The sequence below is a fragment of the Phycodurus eques genome, chromosome 2 (assembly GCF_024500275.1).
Source record: "Phycodurus eques isolate BA_2022a chromosome 2, UOR_Pequ_1.1, whole genome shotgun sequence".
Classification (NCBI taxonomy): domain Eukaryota; kingdom Metazoa; phylum Chordata; class Actinopteri; order Syngnathiformes; family Syngnathidae; genus Phycodurus; species Phycodurus eques.
In genome coordinates, this window is record NC_084526.1 from 34760113 (window position 1) to 34775424 (window position 15312).

The window sequence follows — 15312 nt, forward strand, 5'->3', positions numbered from 1 at the left end:
AAGGGTTACAACTCCTTTTCTAAAGCGTTTGAACTCCAGCGAAACACATGATCTGCAAATGGAGAAAATATGGAACGATGGTGAACCTTCCCAGGAGTGGCCGGCCTACAAAAAGTACACCAAAAAAAAAAAAAAAAAAAAAAAAAAAAAAAAAAAAAAAAAAAAAAAAAAAAAATCACACAAGCACAGAAACAACATACTGGAACGCCAAAGTTGAGATTCAAACCCCGAAAACCTCTCAACTGTGAGGCGGACGTGCCAACCCATAATCCAATGTGCTGTCCTGCCATTGCAGGATAAACAACATAAAAACAATTGATTCACTTGCATTACTGGACTTTGTAACTCACAAACAATAGCACTGTTCAATATTGTCTCATTTTTAATTAAAAAACATCCCTGCAGTGTAATATGACTGAGTTCATTTTCGTCAATATGGGCTGGATGTTAAGTGCAGCACTTAATGAAAGTGTGCGGTGCTAACAAAGACAACTTTACATGAGGTCAAGGCAAGTGTCATTGAGGAAGTAAACTGGATTTCATGCAGGAAGAAAACAAACTTGGAAATAGTGGACATGATCAGATTTGGGTTTAAGTAAACAACAATATTTGTTCTATGTAATAATTTAGGATTACAATTGATCGTGTGTATATAATAATAAAAAACTACTACTTTGTTTGCTCAGCAGCATCAAAATCTCTTCATCTGTCGACGCTCTTGTCTTCTCTGCTTCTTCTCGTTCACTTCCTCCGGTGCTGACGGGCTCTCTGCGGAAAACCAGAGGCCCAGAATGTTCACCCACAGCAGGTGAGCAGCACGAGCCGGCGCCTAGCAAACAAACAAGACACCGTTGTGTCTTTTTCAAAGAAGGACTTGACTCATGCGCATTGGATAGAGAGCAAAAAGATGAGTGACAAAAACATTGATCAGGAGCAACTCATAATACTGGGACTCTTACCAGCAGCCAGAGATACCAAAAATATGAAGAGATGCAGCTTAGCACTTGGACGAACACTGTGAGCAGGATGACGTCCTTCAGGTGCCTGGTAGGCAAAGAAAAGCTCTTGAATGTCACTGGAAAAACTACACGCACACAAATATACAGTACACACACACGCACACAGTGCCATGAAAAAGTATTGGGCCCCTTCTCTAATTCTTATATTTTTGCACAGTTTCCCCACTTTGTTTAAGATCATCAAACCAATGTAAATATCAGACAAATATAACCAAGTGAACTTAAAATGTTTTTAAACGGTGATTTCATTTAACAACGCAAAAACATTATCCAAAGTAACCTGGCCCTTTGTGAAAATGTAATAACCCCTAAAAATCAAAACTGGTTGGGCCATCCTCAGCAGCAACAACTGAAACCAAGGGTTTTCTATAACTGGTGATGAGTCCACATCTCTACGGATTCAAGTCTGGACTTTGACTAGGACACTCCAAAACCTTCATTTTGTTTTTTTTAACCCATTCAGAAGTTGACTTGCTGGTGTGTTTTGGATCTTTATCCTGCTTCATTATCCAAGTGCGCTTCAGCTTGAGGTCACAAACTGATTGATGACGGAAGGTAAAGACCAGAATTCATGGTTCCATAAATCACAGCATGTTGTCCAGGCCCTGAAGGAGCAAAGCAGGCCAAGGCCATCACACCACCAAGTTTGACTGTTGGGATGATGTTCTTTTTCTGAAATGCTGTGTTACATTTACGCCAGATGTTGGAGACACACACACTCGACACTCATCTTGTCAGTCCATATAACATTTGCCCAAAAGTCTTGGGAATCATTCAGGTGATGTTTTTTTTTTTTTTTGCAAAAGTAAGATGAGCATTTATGTTCTTTTTGGTCACCAGTGGTTTTCGACTTGGAACTCTGCCATGGATGCCATTTTTGCCCTGTCTCTTTCTTATTGTTGTGTCATGAACACTGCGCTTAACAGAGGCAAAGGAGGCCTACAGTTGTTTAGAAGCTGTCCTGAGTTCGTTTGTGGCCTCCTGGATGAGGAGGTAATCTTTGTCGACCGGCCACTCCTGGGAAGGTGCATCACTCTTCCATGTTAGGATAATGGCTGTCCCTATGGTTCGCTGGAATTCTAAAGCTTTCGAAACGGCTTTTGTAACATTTTCCACACTGACAGATATCAATTACTTTATTTTTCAACTGTTTTCCAGGTGATGTTTGGCAGACACAATATTAGGTACAGCTGTCCAATCTAATATAATCTAATACAAGAGCTGTTATTAAGTATGTTTTTTTTTAAGAAATAATGTTTGGTTTTGATTGACACTGAGAGGTACTGACTGAACAATATGTTTATTATTGTATTTTATTTGTAGTTTGCACAATCAATAACACATCTAATCAGAACTGTTTTTTGTGTTTTTTCTTCCTGTTGAGTCAAATAGGGTAAACAAGGACAAACTAAACTAACAAACTAACACATTATTATGATTATGAGGTCAATTAAAAACTGAGCTTTAATGTTAAACATATGCTCTGGATTCTTGTTGTTAAATGTGGTCTGATCACTTACTCTGCCATTCCCTGCTCCATGTTTAAGTCTATTCCTCCGTCAAGGAGACTTCCATCGTCAGCGAACACTGGTTTGGCCATCGTGGACATGGAGCGGTAACTCCCACCATACACAGCAAGCGCAAACACTAATAACAGCTACATAGAGACGAGAAAACAAAACATCAACTGAAGCGTTTGCCCACAAATCCATTCAGCATTTAAATATAACACTCACCCATGTCCCAAAACTAGATGAATTGTAGAAGATCAAAAGATTTACAGCAGCATATATGGCCTGTGTAAGATCATTAATTACAGTTAGAGAAGTTCCCAAACTGACAAATAAACTGCTTGAAAAAGAAAAAGCTTGTCATCTTACATTATGCATTAAGCTGACTTTTAGTATACATGTTCAGATTTAATAGCACACATGCAGGATTCATGCTTACATTAGCTCCCAGAATGACTCTTGTATAGAATTTGAGGGTTGCCTCATTCTCCTCGAGAATCTGCTTCTTTCCCTTAGTACCAACTTTGCCTTTAGGCTGCAAGAAGGGGGGAATATATATATACAAAATTATAAACTAGAAATACATTTGTTTAAATTATACATTAATTACAGTCATTTGAGAACATGACACAGTAACCTCAATAAAAACTGCTGAGTGTTATTTCACTCCATGGTCCAAATGTGAACAGCTAAAGCTTCAGTCAAACAGTTGGGTCAGTGAACGCCATAAAAGTGCACGTGTGTGAAACCTCACCGCCATTAGCGCTCAGAGAGATACTTCCGGTCGCTTCCACCGTGTCTGTTGGATTTATCTCACCCAACACCAATAAAAAATGCACAAAAGGAATGAAGACGCTGGTTTCTCCTTCTCATGAGGAGGGCGTATAGGGCGTTCAGTTTACAGCCTCTCAACACGCTCTAAACAATCGCTCCCGTCGCTCCTGCATTTATTTGAAAATAGGAGGGTTTTACAAGACATAGCACAAAACATTTGAAAATGGGAGGGTTTTACAAGACATAACACAAAACATTGGACCAACACCTGGCACGTCCCCAACCACATCCAATCACGTCCTTGGTCAAGACGCCCTTCCATCGGTTGATGCTGAGTCATCTTCTTGAAGGTGAGACATCTTCCTTTCTAAAAAATCGTCCATAATACTAATGCAAGCTAAGCAAATAAATGATAACTTCTAAAATATATTTAGCAGTGTCCCTATTAACACTTTGTCTTCAAACGCACCTCCGCTACGTTTACGTTACCGCATCGGACAAAATTGCGACGGGTAAAATTCTTGTAACACGTCAGCGTTCGATTCGTCTAAGACCCAACATGTCCGGCGCGTTAAATAGACGTCATCACCGTCTGTGAAACTTGAAATGTGGTGCTAGTGTACCCTCTGGTGGGCATTTTACAATTACCGTAACTTGCAGTAGTGCCAGAAAGACTCCAATTGAATTTAAATTTGCCGTATCATTTATGATTACGACCCAAGGTGATTTGTAAGCATTTCCAACACTTTCCATGACTAAAATAATAATAATAATAATTATTATTTTTTAAATTCGAGTGGCTGGTTAATCGACATACAAAGGTAGATGGCGTGTTTATAGTCTGAATCGTAGTTTGACGTCACCGCCATATTGGATGTGGAAAAGTGGAACGATCGAGAAGATGCGTCGTTCATGTGCGGCGTGGAGATGTGCCAACAAAAGTAAAAGCCAGTTCGCACGGGATTGAGACTGAACAAGTACTTTTCACTATTCGGCTCCTGTAAAGAATTCTGCAAACAGAAATTCGGAACTAAGTGGAACAGTACAGTTTCTCACAAATGTGAATACACTCTTCATAGTTGTGTAAATATTTGATTATATAGAAGCGGTGCTAAAGCACCTCCCTTTTTGCACTGGATGAAAAAGTGCCCATTTTCCAGCAGCCTTTTTCTTTTCTTCAGTCAATAATGTTTAAAAAATAAATAAAAAAATTATCCTCTATCTATACCCTTCCTGTTTTGATATCAGATGGGTAAAAATTATGGGAAATTCTATGATATATGACATTGATGCTTTGGAGTTGTTTTTTTGTTTTGTTTTGTTTTTTGCCCTTCTTCTGATGCCTTTGAACAGTGAGACCCCTCTGATGCTGCGTAAGGTCTCTGCGGACCATGTCTTGTGTTGTAAGATGTGACTACACAGCCACATCTCCATTTATAAGTGGCTGTGTGCACTCGTGCAACCATGTAATCTCAGTTGTTTATTTTCACTTCCCTTCTCTAAAATATTGTATTTTTTCAATTGAGTTGCATATGTTATAGGTTAACTAGTAGTGGGGGGAAAGTTATAAAATGCTTTAACGTGGTCTCATTTTTGTAAATCACAAAACCTGGCATTTGAATAGGGGTGTGTAGACTTTTTTTTATATCCACTCTAGATTAATTTCTCCACCTTTGTTAATAGTTGTATTATTGACTGTGTTGATTGTGTTCACAGAAGTAAATATATAATACATAACTCATATACTGCATGTTTTTTTTCTTAATTGTATTAATAGTTTTCGCGAAAGGTGCCCTTTTTTTGTCTTGAGCGCCTGCCCTATAATGTCTGTGCATGTGCCAGGAGTAAACGTTTCAAAGCGTTTTTGGTGCCTATCTATATTAGTGTGTGTGTGTGTGTGTGTGTGAATGGGTGAAAGAAAGTTACAGTATTAACTTTTTGCACTTTGTGAAGGCGTGCTTTACTGTTATTCGTTTATGGTAGCTCTCCCACATCCAAAATGGCGGAGCTGTAGACGTATCGCAACAGCGGCCTTAATACCTAATGAGTTGTCTATGTCTGTGGGATGTTACCCTGAGCTGTCTTCCGACCTTTGTCGGCCACCGTAGAAAGAGCGAGTTCCACTAATAACACAACACTATGGTTTATCTCTGTTTGTGTTGTCGACCAAGTCTTATGTAGCCTCGCAACTAACTCGATAATAGTTCAGCTTGGTAGCGAACTTCTCACTGACACACACATTATGGAATTTTTGCTTCAAGTGAAAATTGGCGCTCTGGTCTGTTTGTTGCTATTCACTCTTTTTTTCGGGTTCATCCCGGCTCGAGTCACATGGTTCAGGAACTCAAACGGGACAGGTAGGTGGATTATTGAATTCGGCACTTTCGGCAAACAAATGGCTTGTCATTAAAGAATTACACTGCACGATTTGTAAAAAAATAACCACCTTATTTATAGTTTGAAATGTTAACGTAAAATTGGGTTCGGACAAAACGAACGGGGTATTTGAATGAAGTTTGCTCAGTGAAAAGTCACGTGTTCACATTCCTGAATCTCCAGTGATTTTATCAAGTGTGTTAACATAGGACACATGATCATGTGTTGGCACTTTGGATGAGATTACGGACCCCAAACACGTTGATAAGAAGAATAGAATGGAAGACAGGGCCGGCCCCTTGACGAGATTACATACGTGGCCCCAAATAGTGGTGTGCAAAACTTTTTTGTATTTCTTTTTTTCCACAGATATTGGACTCCACAGTCCTGCGACCACTTTGGTGTTGGTGCTTATGCAATGTGGGCGCTCTGACACCTATGTTGGCATTTTGGCCAGAAATTCGACATTGTTTTTTTCTACTACACTAAAAGTCCGCCTAGACCAAGCGAAAGAGGCAGTTAAAATAAAGATGCATGTGGTCTTTGTCAGTATAAATTGCATTGAGGGATATAATGTTTAGATCAGGGGTATTCAACTAAAATTTACAAAGGGCCAGATTGAGAAAATTTGACTCACATATGATTTTAAGTGATATCCCATTCATCCTTTGCAACGGAAACAGCTTCAACTCCTGTTGGAAGGCTTTCAACAAGGTTTAGGAGTGGGCTTATGGGAATTTTTGCCCAAATACGCTCTTCCAGGAGCATATTTGTGAGGTCATACACTAGTGTTGGACAAGAAGGCCTGGCTCACTGTCTACTCGAAATCAACCCAAAGGTATTCTCTCGGGTTGAGGGCAGGACTCAATGCAGGCCAATCAAGTTCATCCATACCAAACTCTCTCATCCATCTCTCTTTGGACCTTGCTTTGTGCACCGGTGCACACACATGTGAGAACAGGAAGGGGTAATGCCCAAACTGTTTGGACTGTCCAAAAATCTCTTGGTATGCTGAAGCATTCAGATTTCCTTTTACTGGAGCTCGAGAGCTAATATTTTGGACATTTCCAACTTTATGGGAACAGTTTGGAGATGCCCCCGTCCTGTTCCAACATATCAGTGCACAAATTAAGGTTCATAAAGACACGGATGAGAGAGTTTGATGTGGGTGAACTTGACTGGCCTGCACAATACTGACCTCAACTCTATAGAACACTTTTGGATGAATTCCAGTGGAGACAGAGAGCCAGGCCTTCTAGTCCAACATCAGTGTGTAACTTCTGGAAAAATAAATTCCCATGAAGTCACTCCTAAACCTCGTTGAAAGCCTTCCCACTAGAGTTTGATGTTATAGCTGCATAGGGTGGACCGATGTCATATTAAACACTACGGATTAAGAATGAGATCTCACTTAAATTCATTTGTGAGTCAAGGCAGGTGAGCGAATATTTTTGGCAATATAGTGTAATGTATATTTTCATGATGTAATACAAGGTGTTGAACTAACTTGTCCATAAGTCTAGTCTTGTCTTATGTGGAAGTGAAAGTATCACTTCTCTCTCAGGCTTTGGACCTTTCTGTTGGGTCATCTAGAATCAGATCTCATGACCTTTTGTTATACTGATAAAGCACATATTTTTCCATCAGTTATTGTGGTGTGGAAGTAACGCGGGATATATAGCACTATATTCTTTTTTTCAGCTAATGCGGTTTTGGTCTAATTTGTCATGAATTAATTATTATTATTATTATTATTTTAAAAGGCAAGTTTGTGGGGTTAATTTAAAAGTGTCCCTGTGTGATTTCAGAACTGAAATATATATATATATTCACATCTTTACATTTTCAGAGACTCACCGCACAGTTCTGAGTCTGATAAGTTGCTTCGCCGGTGGAGTTTTACTGGCAGCATGTTTGCTCGATATCATTCCCGATTACCTGGCGGACATCAACACTGTGCTGGACTCTAACATGATTGAGGTAAACCTCCACACACCAATTGACTCCTCTCTACCTCGCACCACTGTGATATGTAGATTAAAAAAAAAAAAAAAAAAAAATCACTGATTTAAGGGAGCTTGCTGTAATGCTGTGTTGTGGCTGTGCATGACTTTAATCTAAAAGCGGGATTATTTTATGTCATAATAACAATAAAAGGGCCGCACAGTGAACTAGGTTAGCAGGTCTGCGTCACAGTTCTGAGTTCTTCTGGGTTTGATCTCAGCAACCGGCCTTCCTGTGTGGACTTTGCCATGTTCTCCCTGTGTTTGTATGAGTTTCCTTACTCTGGCGTCCTACAACATTCTATAAACATGCATGTAAAGTACATTGGTGACTCTAAATAGATGTGAATGTAAATGGTTGTGGTCCCCTACAAGCAAACTGTCCATGGTGTACCCCGCCTCTCGCACAAGTTAGCTGGGATAGGATACAAAGGGTTGGGCGCATTTTCAATAGCAGCAATAGTTTGTTATTGTGATATACCGCTGATTATTGCCATTGTTCTTGCCACATAGATCAACTTCCCACTTCCTGAATTCATCATGGCTGTCGGCTTCTTCACAGTCCTCATATTGGAGAGGATGGTTCTGAACTGTCGGGAGATGGGAGGGACCGTGGATGAGAGGGCACCTCTTATGCGGGACACGAGGAACGGCCACGCCCACGTCCATGGCTCCACCGCGAGCCCGGATCTGGAGAGCAGCGGCCACCACGTCCATGTTGACTTTCAGGCCCACTCGCCTTTTCGCTCCTTCATGCTTTTCCTCTCGTTGTCGCTCCATTCGGTTTTTGAAGGGCTTGCTATCGGCCTGCAGAACACCGACTCGAAGGTAAGAAAAAAACCAAGCGCTTCATCTGATACTGGATCATCTCGAGGTTACAGAAAATACTTTATAGCTAGCAATTTTCTCTCAAATTCTGTTTTGTTACACTTTTCCAGTCTTGCCCAACACCTTGGTGCATTGCTTATACATTATACTGTACATCATGAGGGCCAGTGCTGTCTTGCAAAGTTGCAGTGTATAATGAATAGCAAAGCTAAGCAAAGTATGGCAGGTGGGCCATTTACAGCCTGCTCCATTCTTTAATCCGGTCCATGAAGCATTTACATCAAGGGTTCACCAACTGACAGCGAGTTCTTGGGTACTGATTTATGTGAAGGGCCACCAGTTTGATACACACTTTTGAAATCACGCATTTGCTCAAATCAACTTGAATTATATGTTGTCGTTAATAATTAATGACCTTTGTCTTCTCTACAGCAGTAATTCTCAATTTTCTTCGCATGACTGTGCGCATGTTAATGATTCAGAATTCCTTCTACTGTACAAGACGGGCTCGTGCCCGCAACTTGCAATCTGCCCCATTCCCCTATATATAACAAAACATCCGTCTGACGCACCTCAGCCAACGCGGGAGGTTTAACTCACAAAAGATGGCTGATCCAAACGTTCATAATGAATTCCGAATAGCGATTATGGCACAAAACATACATATACCTATACAAAAACAATTTGAGATCTGAGAATAAGCAAACACTGCATATGTTGTTAAAATACATCGTGAGAATTACATACAGTGCAGCAAAGAGGCATTTGTAGTTGGTTAAGTTCATGAAATTGGAATTTGAAGCGACAAAACATTTGAGCCGTATCCGCCAATCAGAGCACTTTGCGAATGAACCTCGCCAGTGCCGGTGTGCCTGTGCTGTGAATTGATCAATTTCCATCACATTTGTACATGCAGAATCACAGAAAATATTTAAAGGCCCCATATTGTGGCAATTTTAGACCTCCAAAGAGTTACTCTCTGACATGGACTTAGTACAAAAGTGTCAATTTTATTTAAAAAAATAAATAAATAAACAAAACACCTTGGTTTTCTCATACGTGTGTCCGGAAAAGACCCACCTGACAGCTACTTCTGTTTTGTCCGCTTTGTCCATATTTGGCTTGGACCGCCCCCTTTTTTTTTTTTGATTGGTTGCCTCCGTGTAGAAGACCCACCTGTGAGAACACATGTATTTGTCATGTTGACAGCGCTGGCTCGGGAGCGGAAAGGGAAGGCGGAGATCTTCGCTCGTGACGTAGATGACGTCGAGAAATTCCAATGACCTGATTTCAGGCAAACGTCAGGAATGCGTAGACGAGTTTAATTCATATTTCACGTTTACTGAGGCACCATATTACGTCGCAAATGCAGTGTTCCCTCGTTCTTCGCGGTGAATGGGGACCAGAACCCCCCGCGAAAGGTGAAAAACCGCACAGTCGGATTTGACCCCCCCCCTAGGAATTTTTATGGATATGTATGTGGGTACCAGAATGTTTAAAATATGTATATGTACTTTACATATTTGAGACAAAGATTACAACAGTACACGTATTTACTTCAATTTTGAATTATATAACCTTATACAGTAATTAACATTCATCAACGTTGCCTTCTGAGAGAGGCGGAGAGGCTTGCGTTGGTGGCGGAGGAGAGGCTTTAGGTTCACTCGGAGACTCTTCCGCTGGAGGCGCTGATGGTGTAGCTGGGGTTTTTTACCTTGGAGAAGAACATGGTGATGGGTAGTTGTTGTCTTTGTTTTTTTCGTTTGCTTCAAAATTCCCCTGTACAAGGACATAACCCCGTCTCTTATTACGCGGAGTTACCACGCGTTTCGCTTCCTTATTGAAGCAGTTTTGCGGATGTTTGCATCCTCTTTCTTGATGTACCGCACTGTAGATTCATTCCCGCCATAATGGCGTGCCACAGATGCATAACTTCGACCCTCTTTGAGCAAATCAGAAAGTTTCACTTTTTCGCTGAGGGTCATCATCATCTTCTTCCTCTTGGGCGCCCCGGAGGAAGCTTTCGCAGGGGCACAGCGCTTCGGCGGCATTGTAAGGGCTTGCTTAACTAACCCAAAAAATGATCGCTTAAACAAAAAGAGTTATTGCGAACACAACAGCGTGGACGAGACTGGCGAGACACAACAAGGGAAGATGCCGGGTGAGGCTGCGATGATGCGCTCACGGGATAAATCCACTCGCGCTCTCATTGGTCGATGTCGCGCCGGGAACCAATCACGCGCCTTGTATGAGTGCCCGTACAGTACAGGCATGTACATGCCTCTGAGTCAATTCATCTCTTTGTTTGGCATGCAGGGAAACCTTCTCTCTCGCACATCAACATGAAACCCACGCGTCTTTCCGCAATATGGCTGCAGATATGGCTCTATTTAAAAATTTTTTAAAAAAAAATATATATATTATGAATATTTTGGAAAAACCCGCGAAGCACTGAAGCCGCAAAACGTGAAGCGCAAAGTGGCGAGCTTCAAGTATGAACATATTGATGAATCACAGATATGTGCATCAAAAGCGCGTTTGCACACATTCATCATAAATCTGTGCGTATGCACGGTTAGTGAATGAGACCCATTGTCCCATCACTGGTGAAGTGTTTTTGGAACAGGCCCGCGAGCTACTCATGTGGTCCTTAGGAGCGACCTTGTGTCCTCCGCATGCATATCGATCCATGATTTACATTATCAAGAGTTTCGTAACATTTGATGCGCAAAATTTGATTTTGGCCTAAAATTTGTTTGATGTATGTATTTTTTTGTTTTTTTCATGAAATAGTTGATCAATTGTAAATAACAAAATAGAAATGGTAAGATGAACAATTTTTCATATGCTTGAAATTTCTTTGCTTTATTTTAAAAATGGTTGAATTATTATTTTAGTGTTGATATTTTAAATGATATATTTTACATACTTTGTAATATTTGTATTTTTTTTAAAATGTCATTTACAAAAGACCTTTCAATGGACAGCTCAAATGGAAAACGATAAATACAGATCAAAATCAATTGTAGCCTTTTAGTGCCAATGTTTCCCCACGCCCGAGTCAGCGAGGTAGTAATTTAGCAATATATTTATTATTATGGTTGCACTTTTGGAGTGGTGCACGACTGCACTGCTTCATACTGAAAGCAAATAATATATGTTCACGTAAATTCGGGAAACGCAGATTTAATCAAGCTTTTGTGTATCTAAGATTGTGGCTAATAAGTGAATATACATTCAAAAGGGAAGTTGCAGCTTCTGGTTGGATGCTTTGACAAGAAAGGAATGTTGTCATGAGACTTACTTAAATCTTGTCATGTGGTCACAAGACCCTCATTGAGCCTTAACACTTCCCAGCACTTGATTTTGAATTTAATTCCCCCCCTCCATCTCCAGCCTTTATTGTTGGCATTACAGGCTTATAAGCAGAACTACATGTTCTGGAGTAGTATGTATTTAACTGCATTTCTTAAAGAATCATATTGTATCATGCAATGAAACAAAAACTGAAAGCTGTTACAGTAATATGAATATATTCTGGTTGTTGCAAGTCAGGCCGCGTTGGTCGAGTGACCAGATGAGGGCCTCGGCTCAGTAAAAGTTGGGAAACACTGAAATCTGCAGCAGAAATGCTACGACAGACACAGGCCTCGAGAGGTTATTGTGAGTGTTCATCATTTAAAAAAAAAAAAAAAAAAAAAAAAAGTAAATATTAAACCAAAAGCTACATCTCTTAAGGCGCATTCCCCCTTAGTGTGTCAAAAGAATAAAGGCATCTACCTGTAGTTTATTTATTTTTATTTTTTTTTTTGTAATAGGGCAGTTGTTTTTCAACTTTTTACACCACGTATGACCTAAAAATGTAATTTGCACTCCAAGTACCGTGGAAATAAAGTACCGTAGTAGGCCAAAGCGTTTATCAAAACTGAGACTTTATTCCTAAAAAGCATCATAAGTATTTGTATTATTATGAGCCACTGTAACATTATGCAGATTGATCATTAACTTTGCGCTTTAATATAGGAACATTAAAAAACAGTACCTAAAATAATGATTCTGTTAAAGTGTATTGTGCATAAAAGTTCAATTTAAAAAAAAAAAGTTAAATACAACTGAACTGTACTGAGGGATTCTTTCACGTACTGCACAACGTACCGGAGCCCGTGTCCCCATTAGTGGGACTCGCATCACTTTTCTCGGCCCACGTATTAATAGAATTTAATTGGCCCCCCAGTTTTTTTTTGGTTTTTTTTTTCTTAAGAAGGGTTTAAATGTTATTTAATTTCTATAAAAGTGAATATGTGTTGTTCTATTCAGTAAAACGTGGTGGAACGTGGGGGAAAATACAGGTTCCATTGAAATAAACAACAGACATTTCACTCCCCAGGTGTTGGAAATCTGCATCGCCATACTGGTCCACAAGAGCATCATCGTGTTCAGCCTGTCAGTGAAGCTGGTCCAGAGCGCTGTCAGTCCCGTGTGGGTGGCCGCTTACATCGGGGTGTTCGCTGTGATGTCGCCGCTGGGGATCGCCATCGGCATCAGCGTGATGGAGGCCCAGCTGGCGGCCGGCACGCTCATCCAGTCCATTCTGGAGGGCCTTGCCGCGGGGACGTTCATCTACATCACCTTCCTGGAGATCCTCCCGCATGAGCTCAATTCCCCCGGGAAGCAGCTGCTCAAGGTGCTTTTCATACTGCTGGGCTTCACCGTCATGGCCGCGCTCACGTTTTTGGGCTGAGCGCATGAGATGTTCAATCCTGGGTGCCAGTCAAGATGTTAGCTTTGTGTTTGGTGTCATCTGCATTTATTTCCACTGCAGATGACATTTTTCTCCACGTTAAGACTGTTGACACTGCAGGTCCCGACTTTTCATATTCTGCTGCTGGAGTATTTTTAAGGTAACGCGGTAAAATGCTTGATTGTTTTAGACCTTTCAATATACTTTTTTTAAGATGTCTTGTGAATGATTTGTGAATGTAAACTTGTTTTAGTTCGTTAAGAATTTGATGTGAACTGGGCCTGTTTAATGATCAAGTAAGTCAAGGGTCAACAGGGCATCTCCGAACTGGCGTGAGCTTTTTGAACCTGACTGAAGAAACCACTGGAGATGTTAAGGCCTTACCGGGTGTACCATACATTGTATTTCGTCCAATCATGTCACCTCATCAGCAACTACATTTGTTTACCTGTGCGTTTGGTTTGTTTGATTCAAATGTTTGTTTCTTTACAAGTGCCTCCAAATTTGCTTTAGCTCATTTTACAGCATTTTTGAGCTCTTTTTTCTGTTTCTTTGCCTCAAGTAGTCTTTATCACTGACCGCATGATTTGTACTGACGTTTTATTACAGTCTTTAGCCTATTTCTAGTCTCACTCGTATTTTGTTGCTCATATGATTCATAACTTAGATTTGTAATGAGAGCTTGCATATTAAATGTTGGCACTCTTCCTGATGCCTTAAGTATTGTGACCAAAAAGGGAATGCAATCAAGAGAAAAGATGAGATTTAAAAAAAAAAAAAAAATATATATATATATATTATTTGCACTTTTTCCTAATAAAGCATCAGTGGGGATCAGAGGAAGAATCTAATCTACACTATTATTCAAAAGGTGCTTATTGTGGCTGTATTGTATTCGCTTCTTAAATTGTGACAAACCCCTTCTCTCTGCACCCTCTGCAACTGTGGCTTATTTATATTATGGAGTCCTATATGGATAAATATTTGTTGGCAACAATATCAGTCATTCTGTCTTCACTCCGACATCATTTGATGTCTGATCGAAGATAAATGTTGCTTCCTTTAAAGTAATTGTGCATTTAATCAAACAGTTGGTAATAAACTGTGATCCGCTGGTGATCAGTCCAAGGTGCTGGTTCAATATGGTGCACGTTTACTGAAGGTCTACTTTGTGAATTTACTCCAGCGGTTTGGATTTTTGTGCACACGTTGAACAGTTTTTCACAGTTGCTAAAATTCATTTCTTCAAACTGACAGCCATTTTCTCAAAAACCGGAAAACACAAATCCAAAAATTCGAGCAACATTCTCCAAACCCCCGACTCTTCCTGCAAAACCAAACTGTTGCTCCAAAACAGACCCCGAGCCAATTAAAAAAAAATAATAATAATAATAAATAAAAAAGTATAAACAAGTACTAGACCTACAAGTATAATGGAAAACTGATGTATTGAAACACCTTTTTGTGTAAAGGACTGTATTGTCATGACCCATGCCTTGCAGTTCCTCCTTGGGGCATGGGTGACATGTATAGTCACAGTGTAAACATCTACTCTGTGTAAATAATGAAAAAAAAAAAAGCAGTTATCTGTTCACATCTATGAATCTCCGAACTATGGTGGACACGGTCAATCTGCTCCCTCTAGTGGTACACTAAGTGCAATTCAGTTGTATTTAACTTTTTAGTGACCTACATTTGCACATTTACTCTTTAAGAACTGTCTGTTATGAAACATTTTAGGTACAATTTGAGGATTTTTCTAACTTTTACGTGAAATACATTTTCATTGAATCAATATCTCTATTTAAGCACAGTGCTCATGTTCAGCTGTGTATAATGTTACAGTGGCTTACCATAATAATAAAAATACCTTTTTTGGGAATAAGACCTTTCTCTCGTTTTGGATGAACACTTAGGCCTACTATGCGATCACCATGACGGTGGTAGGCTACTTGGAAAGATAAGTGATTTTGGAGGTGGTACTTGGTGTAAAAGGTTTGAGAACCACTGGTTTAAGCTGACATTGATTCCTGTTTGCTTGTATTTATGAAACAAGC

The 15312-nt window shown here is 40.1% G+C and overlaps 2 protein-coding genes across 3 annotated transcripts; one reads left to right on the forward strand and one right to left on the reverse strand.

The window, feature by feature from the left end:
- Window positions 1–364: 364 nt before the first annotated feature.
- tmem208 (transmembrane protein 208) lies at window positions 365–3863 on the reverse strand. The gene is made up of 7 exons (XM_061670463.1): window positions 3573–3863; window positions 3285–3471; window positions 2970–3065; window positions 2756–2815; window positions 2540–2676; window positions 960–1044; window positions 365–829 (listed from the first exon to the last, which is right to left on the reverse strand). Exons 2-7 carry the CDS (start codon window positions 3288–3290, stop codon window positions 692–694), a joined length of 522 nt encoding a protein of 173 aa, XP_061526447.1. The 5' UTR covers window positions 3291–3471; window positions 3573–3863; the 3' UTR covers window positions 365–691.
- slc39a1 (solute carrier family 39 member 1) lies at window positions 3551–14387 on the forward strand. 2 transcript variants are annotated; one of them, XM_061670461.1, is made up of 4 exons: window positions 3551–3654; window positions 7530–7660; window positions 8197–8511; window positions 12902–14387. In XM_061670461.1, exons 1-4 carry the CDS (start codon window positions 3633–3635, stop codon window positions 13253–13255), a joined length of 822 nt encoding a protein of 273 aa, XP_061526445.1. In that variant the 5' UTR covers window positions 3551–3632; the 3' UTR covers window positions 13256–14387. The 2 variants fall into 2 exon arrangements, with proteins under 2 accessions (XP_061526445.1, XP_061526444.1); XM_061670460.1 differs by lacking the exon at window positions 3551–3654 and adding an exon at window positions 5412–5661.
- Window positions 14388–15312: the final 925 nt, after the last annotated feature.

Bases quoted from the DNA above. Each gene is read 5' to 3' on its own strand.
- tmem208 (XM_061670463.1), bottom strand. The intron at 1,045-2,539 runs GTAAGTGATCAG...TTTGCCTACCAG, and splicing joins ATGGAGCAGGGAATGGCAGA to GCACCTGAAGGACGTCATCC. The intron at 830-959 runs GTAAGAGTCCCA...TTTGTTTGCTAG, and splicing joins TTTGGTATCTCTGGCTGCTG to GCGCCGGCTCGTGCTGCTCA.
- slc39a1 (XM_061670460.1), top strand. From the start codon at position 5,547: ATGGAATTTTTGCTTCAAGTGAAAATTGGCGCTCTGGTCTGTTTGTTG. The intron at 5,662-7,529 runs GTAGGTGGATTA...TTACATTTTCAG, and splicing joins CAGGAACTCAAACGGGACAG to AGACTCACCGCACAGTTCTG. The intron at 8,512-12,901 runs GTAAGAAAAAAA...TTCACTCCCCAG, and splicing joins TGCAGAACACCGACTCGAAG to GTGTTGGAAATCTGCATCGC.